General features: G+C 48.0%; 1 protein-coding gene across 3 annotated transcripts in view; it reads left to right on the plus strand.

Moving 5' to 3' along the window:
- The window catches only part of APBA1 (amyloid beta precursor protein binding family A member 1), a 242,142-nt gene extending 233,794 nt beyond the window's left edge, over positions 1-8,348 (plus strand). For all 3 annotated transcript variants that reach the window (XM_003267392.3, XM_030810047.1, XM_030810045.1), the window contains 2 exons: positions 3,235-3,375; positions 4,500-8,348. In XM_003267392.3, coding sequence (XP_003267440.1) covers positions 3,235-3,375; positions 4,500-4,571 — 213 coding nt within the window. In that variant the 3' untranslated portion in view covers positions 4,572-8,348. The remainder of the gene's footprint in view (positions 1-3,234; positions 3,376-4,499) is intronic.
- Positions 8,349-16,545: the final 8,197 nt, after the last annotated feature.

Raw genomic sequence — 16,545 nt, forward strand, 5'->3', positions numbered from 1 at the left:
AAACCATAAAAACCTTAGAAGAAAACCTAGGCAATACCATTCAGGACATAGGCATGGGCAAGGACTTCATGTCTAAAACACCAAAAGCAATGGCAACAAAAGCCAAAATTGACAAATGGGATCTAATTAAACTAAAGAGCTTCTGCACAGCAAAAGAAACCACCATCAGAGTGAACAGGCAACCTACAGAGTGAGAGAAAATTTTTGCAATCTACCCATCTGACAAAGGGCTAATATCCAGAATCTACAATGAACCCAAACAAATTTACAAGAAAAAAACAAAAAACCCCATCAAAAAGTGGGCAAAGGACATGAACAGACACTTCTCAAAAGAAGACATTTATGCAGCCAAAAAACACATGAAAAAATGCTCATCATCACTGGCCATCAGAGAAATGCAAATCAAAACCACAATGAGATACCATCTCACACCAGTTAGAATGGCCATCATTAAAAAGTCAGGAAACAACAGGTGCTGGAGAGGATGTGGAGAAATAGGAACACTCTTATACTGTTGGTGGGACTGTAAACTAGCTCAACCATTGTGGAAGTCGGTGTGGCAATTCCTCAGGGATCTAGAACTAGAAATACCATTTGACCCAGCCATCCCATTACTGGGTATATACCCAGAGGATTATAAATCATGCTGCTGTAAAGACACATGCACACGTATGTTTATTGTGGCACTATTCACAATAGCAAAGACTTGGAACCAACCCAAATGTCCAAAAACGATAGACTGGATTAAGAAAATGTGGCACATATCCACCGTGGAATACTATGCAGCCATAAAAAATGATGAGTTCATGTCCTTTGTAGGGACATGGATGAAGCTGGAAACCTTCATTCTCAGCAAACTATTGCAAGGACAAAAAACCAAACACCGCATCTTCTCACTCATAGGTAGGAATCAAACAATGAGAACACCTGGACACAGGAAGGGGAACATCATACACCAGGGACTGTTGGGTGGGGGGAGGGGGAGGGATAGCATTAGGAGATATACCTAATGCTAAATGACGAGTTAATGGGTGCAGCACACCAACGTGGCACATGGATACATATGTAACAAACCTACACATTGTGCACATGTCCCCTAAAACTTAAAGTATAATAAAAAAATTAAAATGGACATTTTAGTAATAATAAACATCTGTTGGAATGCTTTAAAAAAATGTAGCATGGCCTTTTTTTTTTTTTAATTGAGATGGAGTCTCGCTCTGTTGTCCAAGATGGAGTACAGTGGCACCATCTCGGCTCACTGCAACCTCTGCCTCCTGGGTTCAAGGGATTCTCCTGCCTCAGCCTCCTGAGTAGCTGGGACTACAGGCACACGCCACCATGCCCAGCTAATTTTTGTATTTGTAGTAGAGATGGGGTTTCACCATACTGGCCAGGCTGGTCTTGAACTCCTGACTTTGTGATCCGCCTGCCTCTGCCTCCCAAAGTGCTGGAATTACAGGGCCTTTGACTTTTTTTTTTTTTTAAAACCAGTTTGTTCCCTGAAGGAATCCATCAAGAAAGAGTATGAGTGGATGAAGCAGGCTCAGCTCCCTCTCTGGACAGAGTCCCTTCAGCAGAGATTCCCACCCAGAACCCAGTGTTTCTGTGACATGCAGGGCTGCCCTCCCGGCTGCCAGCCTGGGAGTTTGGGATGCACCCTCCAAAAGCCTCCTTGCCTCTAGGCTGTCCACCCTGGCTGCACAGAGTCCTGCAGAGCAGCTGACTCCCAAGCCTGGGGCTGTACAGTGCAGGGGCCGACTCAGTTCCCACAGTCACAACTGGGACTCAAACAGTTTGGTATTTGAGTGATCCTTCAAACCTTGGCCTTCAGGCGAAGCCAGGCAGATCACTTGAGGCCAGGAATTTGAGACCAGCTTGGCTAACATGGCAAAGCCTAGTCTCTACTAAAAATACAAAAATTAGCCAGGTGTGGTGGCAGGCACCTGTAATCCCAGGTACTCAGGAGGGTGAGGCAGGAGGATCACCTGAACTTGGGAGGCAAAGGTTGCAGTGAGCAGAGATTATGCCACTGCACTCCAGCCTAGGTGACAGAGCAAGACTGTCTCAAAAAAAAAAAAAAAAAAAAAAAAAAAGGAGTCCTAGGTAATTAAAATATCATTCCAAATACATTGTAAGGTTTAAAAATACCCTTGAACTTCTCATTTGGAGTTGAAATATCCAGCCCCACTTCCTGCATTCTTTGTACCTGAGTAGCCTAGTTTGCCTATTAGGAGAGGACCTAGGGTGACTCTTTACAGTTTAGCTCTGAGATCATCTTTTCATTGGTTTGTACTTGTACTTGTTTGCTTTGTTCATAGTTAAACAGTATTAAAAGTTCAGATATGAACAAGGAGTTGTTAACACGTGTGGGTCCACTGGGAAAACACCTAAGGAATATTTTAACCCCAGGTCTAGCTGAGAGAGCAGCTGGGCCACACACTCACAGAATCACACAGCATGTTGCTGCAAGATGTCACTTGCAATCTTGTCTGCATCCACTTTTAAATAAAGGCGCATGGTCTGGAATGAAAAGCCAACTTAGTAAATTCAGACCTACTCTTTTGGGAAAAGTTATGTTGTAGTGTGTGTGAGGTGAGGGTGGAGGGCCCATCAGCCCCACCTGCAACGTCGGGTCACTGTGGTACCTGGCTGTGCCATCACAAAATCCAGCCTCACTGTCTTTTCTGTGGGAAGGGAGTTTGAATAGGGGCCGCTGAATTGGGAAGTTCTAAAGGAGTCTCTCCCCGGCAGCCAGCCACACTTCAGAACACAGAGTGGAGTTCCAGCCCCATGGCGGCTCAGGCAATCATGACCCTAAAAACAGTCTGCTGGCATTAAACACTTGAGTGCTTGCGTCCCAGTCATGACTACGGGAACTAACACTAACCTGTGTCACACAGGCTGACAGTTTGAAAACACTGGCGACTCTGCGACAGACCCAAATGGCCCTTTTTACCCAGCCCCAGCTGGGATGAGAAGTAGAATTCAGTGTGCCGTAAAAACCAGTGATGTGCTACAGTCTCTGTGCAAGCCGCATGAACAAGGTGACCATGTGGGCCGACAGCACCTATTTTTTTGTGAAAAGACACTAAGAGAGTTAAATGCCCAAAGCCTAACCATGTCAGTTTCTCCAAGAGCAGAGTGTGGGGGCGGGGGGCTTTCAGGAAAGACGGCCTTCCAGCCCTACCGCACTGTCTGCAATGAGGGTAACTCCGCCTTTGACTCTGGCAGATCTGCAGCCTCATGCGAGGGGGAATAGCTGAGAGAGGAGGCGTCCGTGTGGGGCACCGGATCATTGAAATCAATGGACAGAGCGTCGTGGCCACCCCCCACGAGAAGATCGTCCACATTCTCTCCAATGCTGTTGGGGAGGTAGGAGAGGTTCGGGGCTGAGGGTGGTGCTGAGGGCCGCGTCTGGTGCCTCTGCCTCATATGCTCACCATGGCCCTAAGCAGACCTTCCAGGAAAGCTCCCTGAGTTTCCAATCCTGAACATTCCCCAACAAGCAGACCTGTGTCTGACCAGTTACCAAACTCATTAGCAAGCAGTTGTCTGGGAGCTCCTCCATGAAATGGAATCAAATCCCCCTCAGCCTTCTCTTTCATCTGATGTGCTCACCTTCTAACACTCAGCTTTCTGTTGCTTTTCTGTATGGCCGCCTAAGTTGCCTCCATTTTCCCCAGTTAATCTCCCCAAATGTTTTTAAAAGATTTAAGTCTTAGACTCAAGTCAAATCAAAGTGGCCCTCCAGAGGTGTGACCCCAGTGCAGTGTGGCATAACGTGTCATCACTGCTGTCAGTCATCATTGCTGTCAGTCATCACTGCTGCCATTCATCACTGCTGTCAGTCATCACTGCTATCAGTCATCACTGCTGTCATTCATCACTGCTGTCATTCACTTATCAGTGCTGTCAGTTATCACTGCTATCAGTCAGTCATCACTGCTGTCAGTCATCACTGCTGTCATTCACTTATCAGCGCTGTCAGTTATCACTGCTATCAGTCAGTCATCACTGCTGTCAGTCATCACTGCTGTCAATCATCACTGCTGTCAATCATCACTGCTGTCAATCATCACTGCTGTCAATCATCACTGCTGTTCTAGGGCTGATTTGTCATCCTTGCCTCATCTGCCAAGAGAGATGAGGGAGGCAGGTGCCCTGAGAAGCCTGGAGCCCTTCTCCCTCCATTATCAGAGTTCTTGCTTTTAAAAGGGTAGGGTCTGGTGAGAGATAGAGCATTTGACTGAGAAATAAGCCTTGCTTGGTTTTTTTGTTCATTTCTGTCACCCCTAAGCTTTTGAGAAAGTCAGTGGATTCCACTCTTCCTGGAGGCCACCCTGGGTCAGGTCCCTGGTGGTGGCTGGGCAGTAGGGGAGTATCTATCTTCAAAGCCCTCTATGGGAAAGGCACTGCCTCTCTGGCCAGCCTTGGGCAGTGCCCACGCAGCCAGCCCCTAGCCTCAGCCCCCACTAAAGTGTGTTCTTTACCCTCAGATTCATATGAAGACAATGCCAGCCGCGATGTACAGGCTGCTGACGGCCCAGGAGCAGCCCGTTTACATCTGACCGTGGCCGCACGCGGTGGCATGCATGGAGGACTCTCCTCATCGTGGTTGTGTTTCTCGTGCTGCATCCCTGTGTCCACTGAGACATTCCCCTCTCGTGCCCAGCATTTGGTTTTACACAGGAAGAGAAGAATCCACAAGGACCTCTTACTCTCTCCGATTTGCTTTTTTTTTTTTTAATACCAGGGAAGTTTCGTATGCACTCCCTTGAGGATGGAGAATAGCCAGCACCCACCTGGTACTGACCCAGGACCATCCTGGAAGGCCTTCTGGGTGTGTCTGGGGGTGGGCTGTCACTGCCTAAGGGAGAATCCTCCCTTCCCAAGAGGTGCAGACCTCTTAGAAGGAGCTCACGGGGCAGCGAAGCAGCTGATTCAGCAGTGCCTAAAACCCAGTTGCTGATCTCTGCTCTCTGAGTTTATCTGTGGGAATGTGGTAGTACCCAGGGCCAGCCCACATCATTAAGGTTATGCACTGCCTGCCATGTATTTGGGGCACCATACATTATTTCCTCCCAGAATCTCTGAGCCAACCTTAAACCTCTTCTATTGCTAGTTTTAATTTCAACGTTTGTGTATTTTCTAATATGAGCCTTCTCACCCCAGGATAAAAGGGGAAATAACTGCCTTGGGCAAGGACACCATAGTGTCACAGAGAGCTTGGCAATTCATGGGGCATCTGAAGCTTTAACAGGTTGTCCTCAAGTTATCAACCATTAGATAAACACAGGCAGGTACTGTCTGCTTCTCTGTCTCTCACACACACACAGTCCCATTTGCATATCACCCTTCCCTGCTCCCACCACCAATGAGACAAGCTGAAGATTAGGCACACAGATCCCCTGGAAACCCACCTCTCTGGGAGGCCCCTTCCCTGGCAGGTGGCCAGGCAGGCAGGGGCTGCTCAGCCTTGTCCTGAGAGACCTGCCCTCTCTGCGCTGAGGCCCAGCCCCTCCAGCACCACTTTGGCTTAAAGCATCCTCCTCCTGGACTCCCCTCCCCGCCGAACACACATCCCAGGAGTCTGGTAAGGAGGGACTGTTCCCCAGAAGGCGAGCTGCAGGTGCAATTGCATCTTGTTTCCTGGCCCAAGGCAAGACCAACGTTCTTCTCTGCTCAGGGCCACTAGGCAGATGTGATATTGGAAAGGCCAGAACAGTACATAAGCCACAAAATTAAGGAGACAATAGCAACCTCAAGTTATGCCTCAGAATCCCCAGATGTGGCCCATAAACACCCTCTTGCTGCCTTGTGGGCCTGAGAGCGTTTTTGGCTGGTGTGGAATTGTTCCATGTTTTCATCAGGTGCCTCATATTTATGCTTCCATCTCAGTTCAGTGTAGATGTTTTAGTAATATTATAATTCTGAGCCAGTTTTCACTTGGTCCAAAGAGCATTTTGTTTTCATGTGAGGTGTGATGTGGCTTTGCTTTTGTTTTGTTTCATTCATGACCTCAGTAGAGACAGGGGAAGAGAAACTATTATATTTTGTAATTAATATAGTCCCTGTTCTCTGCATCCGAGATATTTATGTTGTGTCTATGGAAATAGGAACTCAGTGAGCAAAGGTTGGTAGCATGTATTTATAGAGAGAATGGAGGGATTCTAAGGGGGGAGAAAAGTGACTATAACAAGATTAGGGACAAGAGACTTCAACCAGAGAGCTCTGTGATCAATTCCGCGAGATCTCTGTACCTTCTGAGTTTTCTGCTTAGAATTAGGGAAGCTCAATGCTTGACAGGAACAAGCAGTGGAACTCTCAGTTTCACTGTGCTACAAAGGAGCCCTGAGGAAGGGAGGAAGGAAGGCCACTGGCTGCCCAGGTGCCCTGTGGGGAAAGGGACTTCCGCTGCTGTAGAGAGTGGCACGTGGTGGGGCCAGGGGCTCTGGGATGGGCCATAAAGCTCCCCAGGACTTCTTCAAAGGATGCTTTACAGAATGTTGCTGGGAGACCAGCCCCAAGGTCAACCCATCACAAACGTGAGGACCAGGAAGGAACCATGGCCTGGGTTCTCCATTTGCTGTAGAGTATCTGGTGATACAATGAGACACTTAAGAGTCATCAGCCAGTTCATCTTTCCTCTGCCAATAAGAGTGGATAGAACAGGAATGAAGTGTTAGTGGTGGTATTTCAGGCATCAGCAGCCTTGGAAAATCATTGTAGGGGCTCATGCCTGTCTGTCCCTAGGCACCTGGGCAGCACCACAGAGGCCCACCCATGACTGGCCAGGGGACAGAACTCCAGTAGTGCGTCCCTGTACAACCTGCACATAACGGTTATGTATCTTCACCTCAAGGAGAGAATATACTTTCTATTCCTATTGCACAAAAACCTTGTAAACTTTGAGAGGTGCTGAAAAAGCCAATTCTGCAAGCTCTCCTAGAGGACTGACATTGTAACATTAGAGTGAGAAGATTTCTCCGCCACATTCTTTTGTATTAATCCAGGTGTGTCTTCACACCCAGTGAGTGGAAGTTGCTGGAGCTCGGTACAGGTCCACCCAGCTGAAGTGGGTTCTTTTTCCTGCTACCACTGGGGCAAGGGAGTGAACCTAGGTATGGTCACTCCAGCAGCCACAGTCTTAAAAGCAAGTCGCTAGATTTTTTGAAAGTCCCAAGAGAAGTGGCGGTCTTCCCTTCTGTCATCCCAGTATATATAGTTATATATGTAAATATCTAAATACCCCGTTTAACGGGAAGGCTATGTACAAGGCAGCCTTCCCAAATGCTACGAGGGCACAGAGCCACTGTGGCTGCTCCTCCAGGGCGTGCTGGTGGCTCAGCTTTGGGGTTGGACTCCCACATTCACCTCCCCCTCCTGGTCCAGGCAGAGGCACCAGAACCCACCCTGCCTTTTCTCCAATGTGAGCATTTCAGGGAGCCACCATCAGCCTTGGGTTCATGAGAGGAAGAAACCCCCAAAGACCAATGCCTGGAGCCCACTTCTCCAGCGACACCTTCCCTCGCCAGAGCAGGCTTCTAGGAGCGCATCGCGGGGCGCCGGGTCCCTGCGCACGGGTTTGCTTTCTGAACATTGCCCATCAACACCGCCTTCAGGGAGTCCCAGAGTAACCTACTACCTCCCCCATCGCTCCTCTGCCCCCCTCACCCTGTGGGCACCAACACCTCCCGCACACAGATGAAAACCATCTACAGAGCCCTTCCCGGGTCCCTCGACCCAGTGGTGTAGCCGTTACCAATGTTTACAACCAGGGGCCGCCCCTCCTTAGATGTGTTTACTCACATTCACAAGCCACCTGTTGGTTTGAGTTTCATGTGTCTCCTTCCCTGGCCTGGGTCGACTTGAGCACACACACGACTCGATCTTTCTTCCCCTCCATCAAGGCAGTGTGTGAGGACTGTGTGGGAATGACATTTCTTGTACATACTTAGCACAGCACCTAGAGTATGAACTTGTACTATTGTTCTGTAAAGAGGGTGAAATAGAGCTTATTGTAAAGCGTCGGGAGAAGTATAGTATTGTATTTGTAACAATATCGTTCTTTGTATACACAAAACTCAATGATCTATATATAAATATAAATAAATATATAAATAAAATATATCTACACGTGAGCCTGGAATGTGGACACCGCACACCCACTGAATGTACTTCCTTGACAGTCTGGTCACTGGTCCCTGCCTCCCTCCTCCGTCCCGTGGCCACAGTCATCCGGTTTGGGGTTGTGATGTATTTACTGTGCTATCTTCCTTTATTTAACTGAACGCTAATGTCTGTATAAGAGTTGCTGCAACAATAAACAAGAACTTCACCTCTTGGCCTGGCCAAGTGTCTTCTTGTTGCAGGGAAGGCTTGGGATCATGTGATGAGTTTGTCTTTTCCCTAACAGACTAGCTCCTGCCCACCCTATAGGCGCCCAGAGCCCAGGAGTTCTCCAAATGAGCTTTTATTCTGTGGAACTGACTTGGTTTTAGACAAGAAAGGCTCTGTTCTCCTGTCTCAGTTATATATATACTTTCTATTCCTATTGCACAAAAACCTTTGTAAACTTTGAGAGGTGCTGAAAAAGCCAATTCTGCAAGCTCTCCTAGAGGGTCTCCTTTGAGCACACTGAACTAGAGAAAGAGAAATTCTCTGGATTTCATACTTGACATCCTCCATGAAGGTAGGAAAACAGGAATTAATTCTCCCCCACCTCAATCATCTCCCTTAGGGAGGTGCCTTTTTATAAGGGACTAAGATCTAAGTGGACAGTGGAAAACAGCACCCTGAGAGGCCCATGAGAAGGTTCTGGAAGGTTTCCTCCTGGTGCTCTTTGGAAATTCACTTTTTGAAGGTTGCCAGGCATGCCCTCCCTGCTGCCGGGGGCACGCTGGGGGCCTGGACTCCCCAACATAGAGTATCCAGCCCTGTTCCAAAGCAGACTGCTTGTCAGCTTTTTCTTTGCATACACCCCTCCCCCATCTTCCCTGCAAAGGTTTTTGCAGCCCCCTCAGGTCCGTAGCTGCTGAAAGCCCTGAACATGGAGGCAGGGCCCCGAGGAGCCCCTTCTCCTCCATCCTTCTCACAGCAAGCAGTGTCCCACCACCGAGATGGCTGCCGTTGAATCAAGTGGGAAGAAAGCACATTGAACTGATGTCTGGGGAAGTCACAATTTGGAGAATGGCAGCTAGTCTTTATAGTACCTTCCATATGCCAAGCATCCTACAGAGATGAACTTGGTAACTCCCCACAACACCTCTAAGAGGTAGAAGCTTTTCCTGTATTATCGTTGTCTCCATTTTATACAGGAGGAAACGGGCACAGAGGGTTCAAGCACTTACGTTCAGCTTTCCAACAACTCCCACCTGCGCCCACCTGGGACAGGCTTGTCATCGCACACAGACGAACTCAGCGTTAGACTTTTGGGTCTCTTTTGGTTCTTACAATGTTTTCCTTCCAGGTTTTCTTCCATTGATTTGCAAACTACAATCTCTTATTCAAATCAGACTGCCCTACTTCCCCATCCCCAGACTGGAATTGGGCACTGGCCTGGGAGAGCGGGACTTGCTCTCAGCTCCCTCCCTCCCTCCCTCCCTGTCTCCTTCTTTGGGTCCCTTTATGGGAAGGGGCATGGGCAGGAGGTGCACAGAGGTTCCCCTACATTAAGAGTTGCCCTTGGGAAGGTCACAGGCCTCGCCTTGCTGGTTCATTCTGCTGATCTAGTTCACTGACCAGGAGATCAATGAAGACAAACAATTGGCAGCAACTGGGCATTCAGGGACCCTGAGCCCTGGGCCCCATCTTCCAGCTGACCCCTTAGCCACAGTCCTCTAAAGCAGCAGTCTCCACCCTTTTTGGCACCAGGGACCAGTTTCATGGAAGACAGTCTTTCCAGAGACCGGGTGCCAGGGAGGGGGATGATTCAAGCACATTATATTTATTGTGCACTTTATTTCTATGATTGTTATATAATGAAATAATTACATAATTCACCGTAGAATTGTATAATTCTACGGTGAACTGTATAATTCAGTGGGAGCCCTGAACTTGTTTTCCTGCAACTCGATGGTCCCATCTAAGGCTGATGGGAGACAGTGACAGATCATCAGGCATTAGATTCTCATAAGGAGCCTGCAACCTAGATCCCTCGCACGCACAGTTCACGATAGGGTTCACACTCCTATGAGAATCTAATGCTGCTGCGGATCTGACAGGAGGCGGAGCTCAGGCGGTAATGTGAGCCAGCGATGGCAAGCGGCTGTAAATACAGATGAAGCTTTACTCACTTGTTGCTCGCCTCCTGCTGTGTGGCACAGTTCCTAACAGGCCACAGACTGGTACCAATCTGTGCACACCTCTAAAGTGCACACCTCTTCCATCCAGGTTGTGTTCCCAGCCACCTGCAGCCACCATCTCCCCAGCCGGCAAGCTCCTGCAGCATCCAGCAACCATCCTCCTCACCCTCAGAGGAAGGGAGGGGCACCCCTGGCTGTCTCTCCCCTGCCCATCCCAGAGCCACTGCTTCCTATTACCTCTCTCACCACCCACAGCGCCGCACCTTCTGCTGGTCCAGTCCCTCAGCGACACGTAGATAAGACGTTATCAGCGCCGAGTTCAGTGTGTGGGGAGGCAAGTGGAGGGCACAGGCCCCCAGCCTTCACAGTGATGCTCTTGGGATTCACCTCCCTTGACTTGAGGTCAATCTTCCCTTGCCCCTCAGAGTGGAGAGGCGAGTAAGTAGCTCCTTTCCTGAATTCTGCACCCATCCCCCGCCAATGACAACATCCCTCTCACATCACCAGGATGACGGTGGGAAGACAGCTGGTGGGAGGGTCTAGTCTTTGAATTGGCACCTCTCAGCAAGCTCCCTGGAAGTGCATCTGTCCCACAGGAGACCACAGTCCCCTGATGGATGGTATCTGTCTGTGTGGGTGGGGTCTGCCCCCATCGGCAAGGCTGCTCCTACCATAGACTATATCTTAGCTTCCTCCTCTCGGCTTTGATCTTAGATGAAATTGCAGAACTAGAGAAAAAAACCCACTCAACCATCTTGATGCACAAAGAACCACTTTATTTAGGTCTTTCTTCTATAATTTTTGCTTAAACTGTGATCCTCAGAGTTCCTTAAACCCTCTGAGCTTGTTTCCTCATCTGCAAACTAGTATTTATCTCAGGGAGACCGTGTGAGGATAAGCTAACACATGGGAAGCTTTCAGAATGTGCATGGTGCATAGTGGTTTCTGAGAAAGTACTGGCCATTCCTGGGGCCCAGCAGATCCAGGTCCTCATAAGCTTCCTGGAATTTCCAGACCCCCTGGGTACACCAACGGGAGCCACAACTCAAGAAGCTCCCCACGCACTTGCATGGCTTAGTGCAGGTCGCCCCCAAACACCCAAAGTCCTAAACTACTGTTGTACTGAATTTCATCCAAATGCAGATTTTAGCCCCTGGGAAAAACTTCTGGATGCCAATGCACACTTTTTTAAAAGTTAAAAAACACAACTCCCATAACAAAGATGGAATGAACACGTATCAGAAATGTATTAATCATTAATGATGAAACAAGTAAGATGGTAAAGCTGGTCCAAAAAGCATTTGGAAGACCTAAGTATTTATAGACATTTTTAAAAGAATGTTAGAATAAAATTACTAGGTTTGAAGTAAAACTGGTTGCGACTAGGCATGGTGGCTCACACCTATAATCCCAGAACTTTGGGAGGCCGAGGTGGGTGGATCATCTGAGGTCAGGAGATTGAAACCAGCCTGGCCAACGTGGTGAAACCCCACCTCTACTAAAAATACAAAAATTAGACAGGCAAATTGGTGGGCATCTGTAATCCCAGCTGCTTGGGAGGCTGAGGCATGAGAATCGCTTGAACCCAGGAAGCGGAGGTTGCAGTGAGCCAAGATTGCACCACTGTACTACAGCCTGGGTGACAGAGCGAGACTCTGTCTCAAAAATAAAATAAAACAAAACTGGCTAATGTCCTTAAAGCAATACAGTTATAACCTTTAGGGTTATCTTTCTACCAGATAGAAATCATTTGCATCTCTAGTTGCCGGCAGGAGGAGGGCAGTTGGATGGTCATCAGTGCTCTGCAGAAAAAATAAAGCATGGATACTGCCCTCCAGCCTGGGCAACAGAGCGAGACCCTATCTCAAAATAAACAAATAAAATAAAATATAAAAGCATGGAAAAAGAATTGAAAGCAGGGGCCAGGTGTGATGGCTCACGCCTGCGATCTCAGCACTTTGGGAGGCCAAGACAGGAGGATCATTTGAGCTCAGGAGTTCCAGACCAGTCTGGGCAACATAGCGAAACCCTGTCTCTACAAAAAAAAAAAAAAATTAGCTGGACGTGGTGGTGCAAGTCTGGAGTCCCAGCTACTCAGGAAGCTGAATTGGGAGGATTGCTTAGGCCTTGGGAGGTCGAGGCTACAGTGAGTCGAGACTGTGCCACTGCAATCCAGGCTGGGCAACAGACTAAGACCTTGTCTCAAAAAATAATAATAATAATTGAAATCAGGAGCTCAAACAGGTATTTGTACACCCCTATCTATGTTAGCATTATTCACAACAGCCAAAAGACAGACGCAACCCAAGTGTCCATCGCTGAGTGGGTCAACACAACATGGTACAGGCACACAGTGGGGTATTATTCAGCCTTAAAAAGGAAGGAAATTCGGGCACATGCTAGCATAAGGGTTTATCGCTACTTGAAGGACATTATGCTAAGTGAAATAAGCCAGTCAGAAGAAGATAAATATTGTATGATTCTACTTACATGAGATACCTAATGTAGTCAAATTCTTACAGACAGAAAGTAGAGGAGTAGTTGCCAGGGGCCAAGGGGAGGATGAAATGAGGAGTTACTGTTAAGTAGGTACAGAGCTCCAGTTTTGCCAGAAAAAAAGAGCCCTGCAGATGGATTGCACAGCAATGTGAATATACGCTACACTACTGAACTATGCACTTAAAAATAGCTAAGATGAGAAATTTTATGTTGTATGTATTTAACTATATTTTTATTTTTTAAATTAATGGTTAAAATAGTACTTTTTATGTTATGGTATATTTTACCAGTTTTTTTTAAATGTTTTTAACTAAAGCATAGCATGAGTTTGGGGGTGGCTATTTTATGTAGGTTGGTTAGGAAGGCCTCATGAAGAAGTGAGGGAGGGCCCCATGGATGCCTTAGGGATGCGTGTTCCCAACTAAAAGGACAGCAAGGACAAAGGCCCTGAGGCCAGGCCTCTCGGGCAGGGCATGGAGGCGGCCCTAGGAGCTAAGAAAGGAGAATTCAAGTGGCTGAAGATGCAGCCAGCAGGCAGGGGGTGGTGGTGGGAGATATAAGTGGTTATAGGAGACACACACACACACACAAACACACACACTCACATACACTTAATTGCTAATTGCTTCCACACTATCACACTCAACTCACACTCCACCTCCTCTGCGCCCTCCCCACTAGACACCCGCTTCAGGAACCAAGTTGGTAAGAGCTAGGATTTGGCTCCCTCTGGTGGAATTACATGAGAAATGCCAAATCCAGATAACTCCCAAGATTCCCAGGCGATTGAGGGAAGGAGGAGCCTTGGCCACCCAGCCCAGGCCCCTTGTATTCCAGATAAGGAAACTAAAGACCCCAACAGGGGTAGGACTTGCTGGAGACTACACAGCGAACCACACTCCCAGGCTCCCAGGCTAATGCTCCTTTGTATGATCCCACCTGCTGACAGACAACAACACAGACCTCATCTTCCTACTGGCCAGACCCAGGAGGCCCTGGAGGCAGGCTGAGCGCACTGCTGTGACCCCAGTTCTCAGGCCAGCTCCAGAGTCTTTGTGACAGTGGCGCGGCAAGCAGCATAGATAACTGCTGCCTTCTAGTCCCTTCCTCCGGCTGGGGAGAAGCCATTCCTAGAAGGCTGAGGCTACCGCTGTGGGAAGTGGGAGGCAGGAGGTGGGAAACACAACCTCATTCCTACCCTGGACCCCCTTATCCAGGGTCCACTCCACATTCTGCTCCTGTTGTCAGTCTCAGACATAGCACAACTGACAAGCTACTTACTACCTTAACCACCTCTTTCCCCTCCACTAATTGGAGTTTCTTATTATTATCTTATTATTTGGCAGGAGCCAAATCTCCCTAGACTTTCTACTCACAGTAGGTTATAATTAAAAGAGGAGTCACAGACCAGGGTTCAAATTACCGCTTTCCTACCAATTGTCACTGTGTGATCTTGGCAAGCTACTCAACCACTCTGCACCTCCAGTTCTTCACCTATGTAATGGGCACAGCTTGGCTCAGTTGATCTAACCATTAGTGACTCTGTCCTTGAACATTTAGCATGTGCAGTAGACACAGTCATTGTGTACAAGGTACAGAACTGGTCCTGGAGGGGAAGGGTCCGGGAGCTCTTCTCAGAGCAAGTGAGATCTCTGCAGGGTTTTGAATATACTACAGAAGTTTTCCAGGTCCCATGGTTGAGAAACAGTTCTCGGCGGTGGAGCCAAGATGGCCACATAGGAACAGCTCCAGTCTACAGCTCCCAGTGTGAGTGACCGAGAAGACAAATGATTTCTGCATTTCCAACTGAGGTACCGGGTTCATCTCATGGGGGACTGTTGGACAGTGGGTGCAGGACAGTGGGTGCAGCACACCGAGTGTGAGCCAAAGCAGGGCGAGGCATCACCTCACCCAGGAAGCCCAAGGGGTCAGGGAATTCCCTTCCCAAGCCAAGGAAAAAGGAGACAGACAGCACCTGGAAAATCAGGTCACTCCCACCCTAATACTGCACTTTTCCAACAGTCTTAGCAAACAGCACACCAGGAGATTATATCCCACGCCTGGCTCAGAGGGTCCTACGCCCACAGAGCCTAGCTCGATGCTAGTACGGCAGTCTGAGATCAAACTGCAAGGTGGCAGCAAGGCTGGGGGAGGGGCACTGGCCATTGCCCAGGCTTGAATAGGTAAACAAAGTGTCCAGGAAGCTTGAACTGGGTGGATCCCACTGCAGCTCAAGGAGGCCTGCCAGCCTCTGTAGGCTCCACCACTGGGGGGAGGGCACAGACAAACAAAAGGCAGCAGAAAACTATGCAGTCTTAAATGTCCTTGTCTGACAGCTTTGAAGAGAGTAGTGGCTCTCCCAGCACACAGCTTGAGATCTGAGAACAGACAGACTGCCTCCTCAAGTGGGTCCCTGACCCCTGAGTAGCCTAACTGGGAGGCACCTCCCAAAAGGGGCAGACTGACACCTCACACGGCCGGGTATTCCCCTGGGACAAAACTTCCACAGGAACGATCAGACAGCAATATTTGCTGTTCACCAATATCTGCTGTTCTGCAGCCACCACTACTGATACCTAGGTAAACAGGATCTGGAGTGGACCTCCAACAAACTCCAACAGACCTGCAGCTGAGGGTCCTGACTGTTAGAAGGAAAACTAACAAACAGAAAGGACATCCACACCAAAACCCCATCTGTACGTCACCATCATCAAAGACCAAAGGTAGATAAAATCACAAAGATGGGGAAAAAACAGAGCACAAAAACTAGAAATTCTAAAAATCAGAGCATCTCTCCTCCTCCAAAGGAACGCACCTCCTCACCAGCAATGGAACAAAGCTGGACAGAGAATGACTTTGACAAGTTGAGAGAAGAAGGCTTCAGATGATTGAACTACTCAGAGCTAAAGGAAGAAGTTCAAACCCATGGCAAAGAAGTTAAAACCCTTGAAAAAAGATTAGACGAATGGGTAACTAGAATAACCAATGCAGAGAAGACCTTAAAGGACCTAATGGAGCTGAAAACCACAGCATGAGAATTACATGACAAATTCACAAGCCTCAGTAGTCAATTCGATCAACTGGAAGAACAGGCATCAGTGATGGAAGACGAAATGAATAAATAGAAGCGAGAAGAGAAGTTTAGAGAAAAAAGAATAAAAAGAAATGAAAAAAGCCTCCAAGAAATATGGGACTTTGTGAAAAGACCAAATCTCTGTCTGATTGGTGTACCTGAAAGTGACGGGAGAACAGAACCAAATTGGAAAACACTCTACAAGATATTATCCAGGAGAACTTCCCCAATCTAGCAAGGCAGGCCAACATTCACATTCAGGAAATACAGAGAACGCCACAAAGATACTCCTCGAGAAGAGCAACTCCAAGACACATAATTGTCAGATTCAACAAAGTTGAAATGAAGGAAAAAATGTTAAGAGCAGCCAGAGAGAAAGGTCGGGTTACCTACAAAGGGAAGCCCATCAGACTAACAGCTGATCTCTTGGCAGAAACTCTACAAGCCAGAAGAGAGTGGGGGCCAATATTCAACATTCTTGAAGAAAAGAATTTTCAAACCAGAATTTCATATCCAGCCAAACTAAGCTTCACAAGCGAAGGAGAAATAAAATCCTTTACAGACAAGCAAATGCTGAGAGATTTTGTCACCACCAGGCCTGCCCTAAAAGAGCTCCTGAAGGAAGCACTAAACATGGAAAGGAACAATCAGTACCAGCCACTGCAA

Source organism: Nomascus leucogenys, chromosome 1a (assembly GCF_006542625.1).
Source record: "Nomascus leucogenys isolate Asia chromosome 1a, Asia_NLE_v1, whole genome shotgun sequence".
NCBI lineage: Eukaryota > Metazoa > Chordata > Mammalia > Primates > Hylobatidae > Nomascus > Nomascus leucogenys.